The sequence below is a fragment of the Spea bombifrons genome, chromosome 1, assembly GCF_027358695.1.
Source record: "Spea bombifrons isolate aSpeBom1 chromosome 1, aSpeBom1.2.pri, whole genome shotgun sequence".
In the NCBI taxonomy this organism is placed as follows: Eukaryota; Metazoa; Chordata; class Amphibia; order Anura; family Pelobatidae; genus Spea; species Spea bombifrons.
The window spans coordinates 52,544,445-52,550,444 of NC_071087.1; the positions used below are offsets into that span (position 1 = coordinate 52,544,445).

At 38.7% G+C, this 6,000-nt stretch overlaps 1 protein-coding gene across 1 annotated transcript in view; it reads left to right on the forward strand.

Moving 5' to 3' along the window:
• The window catches only part of LOC128487395 (ovochymase-2-like), a 30,102-nt gene extending 24,648 nt beyond the window's left edge, over positions 1 to 5,454 (forward strand). Inside the window, exons 19-25 of the mRNA XM_053461597.1 lie at positions 981 to 1,217; positions 1,999 to 2,181; positions 3,105 to 3,205; positions 3,797 to 3,891; positions 4,265 to 4,512; positions 4,824 to 4,954; positions 5,198 to 5,454. Coding sequence (XP_053317572.1) covers positions 981 to 1,217; positions 1,999 to 2,181; positions 3,105 to 3,205; positions 3,797 to 3,891; positions 4,265 to 4,512; positions 4,824 to 4,954; positions 5,198 to 5,401 — 1,199 coding nt within the window. The 3' untranslated portion in view covers positions 5,402 to 5,454. The remainder of the gene's footprint in view (positions 1 to 980; positions 1,218 to 1,998; positions 2,182 to 3,104; positions 3,206 to 3,796; positions 3,892 to 4,264; positions 4,513 to 4,823; positions 4,955 to 5,197) is intronic.
• The last annotated feature ends 546 nt before the right edge of the window (positions 5,455 to 6,000 follow it).

Below are 6,000 nucleotides of genomic sequence, written 5' to 3' on the forward strand. Positions count from 1 at the left end.
TGGCACTGCAGCCGGGATGCAGGGCACTGGGGCGCCATCGGCTAACCGAACATATTAACTAAGGTAGTCAAAACAGAGCTAGAATTCAGTTCACACCCAGTGAATGCCATTGAAAAAACATCAAAGTCATAAGTATTGGGGTTCTGTCGCACTATGTGGCCATATATTGCTTAGCACGCCTATATGTCAAAGTACCCTAATTTCACTAAGTCCTACTAAATTTTACTTGGCTATAATGCTTGCCAAGGAGCTGAATCAATGTGACTGTACTGCATTTTAACCCTAATGAGACTCTCAAGCAATTTAAAGCCTTCCCTGAACACCATCAATGAGGCACCTATGTGGCAGTAGGGGCTGCTAAACCCTAAGATTTGGTCAGAACCTGCAAAAAAGAAAATAAAAATAGGGGAGTGCACAACCTAAAAAATCATAAAAGCCATACACACGATTAAAAATGGTCAGTAGTGCCATTATAATGGTTGACATTTTTTAAACTGCTACCATCGTGTTGAAGTGGTGCATTTTCCTTATGTAAAGTAACTTAACTCAATATTGACAACTAAATAATCTTTCCTGGATTAAATAATGAGGCACATATATATATACCCATTGTATTTTAATGGATCGAGATCTTTTATAAAGCATTTCACATTTTGAGAGAATGCTGACACCTAGTGGATAAAGTTTTAAGTGCATCTACAGTACATATCCCATATTTACAACAAATATAGATTTAAGATGTATAATATGTAGTATGTGTTATATAAGCTTTCATTTAAATAAATAGTTAATTTACTAGTTATTTGAATGCCCTAAATTTGATCTATAAAGACTGCGAATTACTATGATCATGTGGCATCTATGATAACACAATCATCATTTTGTCCAGTTAATGGGTTGCTGACATGTTAACTTTCAAGTGACGAGCACCAGCAGGCATGGGACCTTATATTTCAATGTCTTTTTAACTTGTTTCCCAGAAATAGCTTTATGTGGAGGACATTATAATGCAAACTACGGAGAGTTTTTCTCACCTGATTGGCCTAATGGTACCTACCCTGGAAGCCAAGCTTGCACCTGGAAAATCACGGCTGGAGCAGGTGAACGGCTCCATATTGTCTTCACAGACTTTACTCTCCAAGGTGCCAACCCCGCTGGAATTTGTAAAGACTACGTGGAGATTTTCGATGGAGACAAAGCTGGTGCTTCTAGATTGGGTAAGGCGTCTATGAGAGTTCTAGATCATGGTTGAACTAAACTTTTCAGAATAGTTCAGCTAAGTAAAAAAACAGCTTGCTTTAAATCATGATACTTAAGGGTTATACATTTTAAATACCAGTCATTATGAATTTCACTAAAAGGACTTTGAGATTGCAAAAAGGACACTTTATTTTGTTAATAAATGGGGGGATTCATGCCTGCCATGACCTGTTTGCTTCACATTTGCATAGTATTTCCCAGATACCTTAATGTCTATGTTTCAAGCAGTGATGATTCAATGTCTCCCCATGCCGCAGACTGTCTTTCTTCAGACTAACAAGGATCTTTCCTTTCTTTGTGCTCTGAAATGGCTAGTGTAGCAGCACCGTGGTGACAAAATACAGCCACGGGATTATCAAAGCACCATAAACAGCAGGAACTGTGCCTGCAAAATGGGAACACTTAGCTGCCCCACTTACCAAAGATCAGAGCACATTGTCAGCAACACTGTATTTTATGAGCACAGAAGCTTGCTTGTGGCTGAGTATGGGGTGCTCTCGGCCAGCAACCCACCAGGCATTTGCCCGTCGTGCCAGATGCCTAGCCTGGCCTGTGGGTGAGCAACAGGTAAAACATAGTTTGCTTTACAGAGCCGTGAATAAAACAGGCAATTACTGATCAGTGTAAGAAGCTCTTTATTTTCCTCTCCTGGGGGACCAAACATAATTATTTTACAATATCAGATTTTTCTGTGTTCATGGCTTCACTGCTAATTGTACAGGTTTTTATTTGTTGCAGGTCATTTCTGTGGAACAACTATACCAAGTACTATAAATACAACAGGAAACACTGCTGTCATTAAATTTGTCACCAACGACGTTATGATGTTTGACGGATTCCGCGGATACTGGACAACAAATATCTCTAATGCTGCGGACTTCCCTTTTAGCGTTACAAAACCATGGAGTGATATTTCAATTGGTAAGTAGGATAAAACAGCTTTTCAAAGTTTGCACCAGCATCATTCCTAATACCCACACCAAGTATTTACTTGTTTTATATATAAACATGTCGGACCTTAGGTATAAACAGAAATTCTACAGCTGGGTGGGATGTCACAATGTGCATATTTCACCTACACCTTCGTGATAAAGGATCTGGTTAAATGGACAGTTTAGTGTCCCATGAAGTCTCTTTGTAAGTACTTGAATAAAAATTCTTCAACCTGGTAAAACAATGCTTCAGAGTTGCGTTGCACAAACCTTCCCATGGTTCTGTTTTCATACCAATTAATCATTAAGTCAGTGACCAGCATAAGTCATTAGAACTCTTGCTCAGCCTGCGCTGTAGCTGGCTAGTGGTGAGTATGCTATGGGGAGAGAGATAAATGCATAGGGGGATTCCGCAGAATCCCTCCTTGCATTTGTATAGGGGGAAGTGATTATTAAAGGGACATAAAGTAGAAATGATGTCCCTTTAATAAGATTAAGGGATCTCCGTTTCCTTTTTTTAAATTATATATAAAAATAAAATATATTTTATCTTTTTTACAATTTATATACATATTGAGGTGAGTATTTTTTTCCCCATTAATCTCGCATGCCCTCCCCTGGAATTAGCAAAATTTGAAGTTGCATGGATTTGCAAACAACTTGCAAAAAACTTGTTAGTAACTATGTTGTTTTCTTAAGCTTTAGAATGCAAGGACATGCAGCCTCAGTCGACTGACCTCTTGACTGCTTAATAAATAGACAGATCTGGTCGGTTAGTGACACTACCTGCATTTGTGACATTTCTTCCCTATTCTGGGCTTCCGGAGGGATATATTGTAAATGCTTGTGTGGCACAACCACACATTTGTGTATTTTGTTTAAGCCATTAACTTTTATTGGGTTTTTTTCCAGACTGGCCTACAAGTTGTGATATCCCAGTTAAACCATTCAGTGATGCTGAGCAAAGTAAATTAGGAGGGCTAGTTCCTTCACTGGGACACTTTTCTGTACAAGTAAGTATGGGATGCCTTAATTTACATGTGAATTAGAGTAGTTAGAAGCCGCTCAGTGACCACTGATGCACATACCTGGGCAACTTCTGGGCTCCGGCTACCCGGAGCCATCCCTTGCAGGACACGGCCAGGACTGCCCAGGACTGTGTCTATGCCTTTCCATGCCATTCCACTAGATGGCACTAAAGGGCTACAGTGGTCCTTATGTAAATTAGGTAAGTCACATGTCTTTATACACTTCATGTGAGTTGTTAAAACTAGTACAGGTTAGTAACCAGGCAAAATATGTAATAAGTGGACAAAGTAGTGTATCTGGTAATGTGGTAAATAAAAGGCCATCTCGTTCAAGTTGGCCGTTTATCAAGGTTTCCAAGATTCAATAAAATGGTATAACCATAGCCTTTGGCAAAGTAAGGTTTTACGAAACTGATTCTGTTTGTGTGCAAATGGCAATCCTTTGTCTGGAGAAATGGCATTTATTTCACATGTACAGTATTTTTATGATGTATAATAAGCTTGGTTTCCGTCTTAATGAACCAACCAAGACACAAGTTCTTCCTTCCTGAGTAAATGTACTTTGTTTGCTTGCAGATCCATGATAGACCCAATCTTCCATTCCTGCACAGGTGTACCGGCACGCTCATAAACACACAATGGATTCTTCTGCCTGCTCACTGTTTAGATAAGTAAGTACTGGAAACATGTAGCCATGGGGCTGGCAAAAGTAATTAGGACATTACACCCTGCACTAAGACACTGGCATTATGCATCCCTTCTATGTTCGCTTGTTTGATGAATGCATTTTGGAAAGGATGGATGGGGTATCTTCAAAACATTTCTAGCTTAATGAGGAGGGACACATTATTACTGGGACGCTTCATTTATGTATGGCAGCCAATATACGGTATATAAGTGTAAATGTTTCTGACATTTATATACTGTATAATCCACCATGTGCTAACATCACCCAGGTTACATAGGTACAGTTATGTATGTATAAATATGCTTTTTCAGTACATTCCATATACCTATTTAACATTATCTCATTTGTTTCTTCAGTGGCCAAAACCCTGAGAGTCTGCGAGTATGTGCTCAGTCTGGATCTTCAAACTCATGCTATGGAGTTGATGGGGTTATCAGGCACAAAGATTTTGTTTATCCACAGATTAATGACCACTCTCACGATATCGCTCTATTGCACCTGTCTGAACATGTGTCTGGATTACAACCCGTGTGCTTGCCGGGCTCTGAGCAGCCGATACATGCACATACAATGTGCTATTGGGCTGGATGGGCTGCTGCCACAGGTACTGGCATGAGATGGAATGGCATTAGACCAGACTGACAATGTGTACTGCAATGGTTCATCAACTGCATGTAACGGCACACATACCGTACCTAAAGATTCATTTGGAAATCAGTGAATTAGATCTGCTACGTAGTAAAAAAAGGAACAAAGTTAAATCACCAAATCCTAATACTACACAGTGCGTCATGAGCTGAAGGGACTAGAAGGGACGTCACATGTGACATTTAAAACAGTATATAATTATTTATTGTTAGATGGTTGCATACATTTACAGACTCAATAAATACATTAATGTGTTTGTTCATTTAGATTTAGTTCTTCCAGTATCCATCATGGAATACCAAACCTGCAGTCAACCCAAGTATTGGTGGAGCCAAGTCACATCTTCGATGATTTGTGCTGGTTCTAAATCACCTGAAGAGCTACAATCAACTTGCCGTGTAAGTATCTGTCACATAAACCAAAAATATCTAATAAAACATGTAAAAAATTAAAATAACCAAGAACTATTTATATGTTGTATAAATAGAGAGATTTTCGTATAATAAAGGCTTTTAGCCTATTATGTGTTAGATTTTGGTCTCTAATTCTGTTTTCAGCAGCGTTTATACAGCAGGTTTTATTTAATAGCCAATCAGGGCTATCACACTGAAATGTATTTAATATATTGCTTTCCTCTTCAGAGTGACACAGAAGGTGCCCTTATCTGTAAATCAGACGTATCGCCCACATGGGAAGTTAATAGTATTGCCAGTTTTGGACCCTCAGATTGTCTTGTGGACAAAAAGCCACCTGTCTTCACCAAAATATCTACCTATAAGGACTGGATTGTAGACAACATCAAAAAGTTCACCTATGAGAGCCAATCTGGAACGAGGGCAATTTAAACTGCGATCATGATTTGTTCTTTATAAATTTTGAATTAAAATAAGAAACATTTCACGGTGTCACTCTTTATTCCTGCATCCGAGGTTACCGCCCTGAACGAAAAGAGATAATCCATTTTCTTTGCACTTTCTCTTTAGTAGATCTGCCGTTTCATTATTTTCTTCAAAAACAACAGACTCTTTTAAGAAGCTTTTCTGGTTTATATGACAACAACCTATCAGTGCTTGCTTTTGTGTCACATGACAAATAAGGGTTTCCAGCAAATATTATGAACGAGGCATAATTTTACATGATTATGTTAAGATTTCTGGGAAATGTTTAGACATTTAAGAGTACTAGGAATGTGTTCCCAATGCCGTGTTTAGGTAGAAACTTTGGTGCATTTGTTGGATAAGTCCCAGTGGTTGTTGATGGCAGCTCCTGTAGTTTTCAGCTATATAGGAGGTATATAGCCAAACCATTTCAGTATCATTTTCTTAACTACTCTTGCTCCATGTTGTTTTTATTGCATATCTGGGGATAAACACAACTTTACTGTTCTGAAGGATGTACAAACACCCCGTCTACACCCGTCAACAATTGATGACTGTGTTTAATC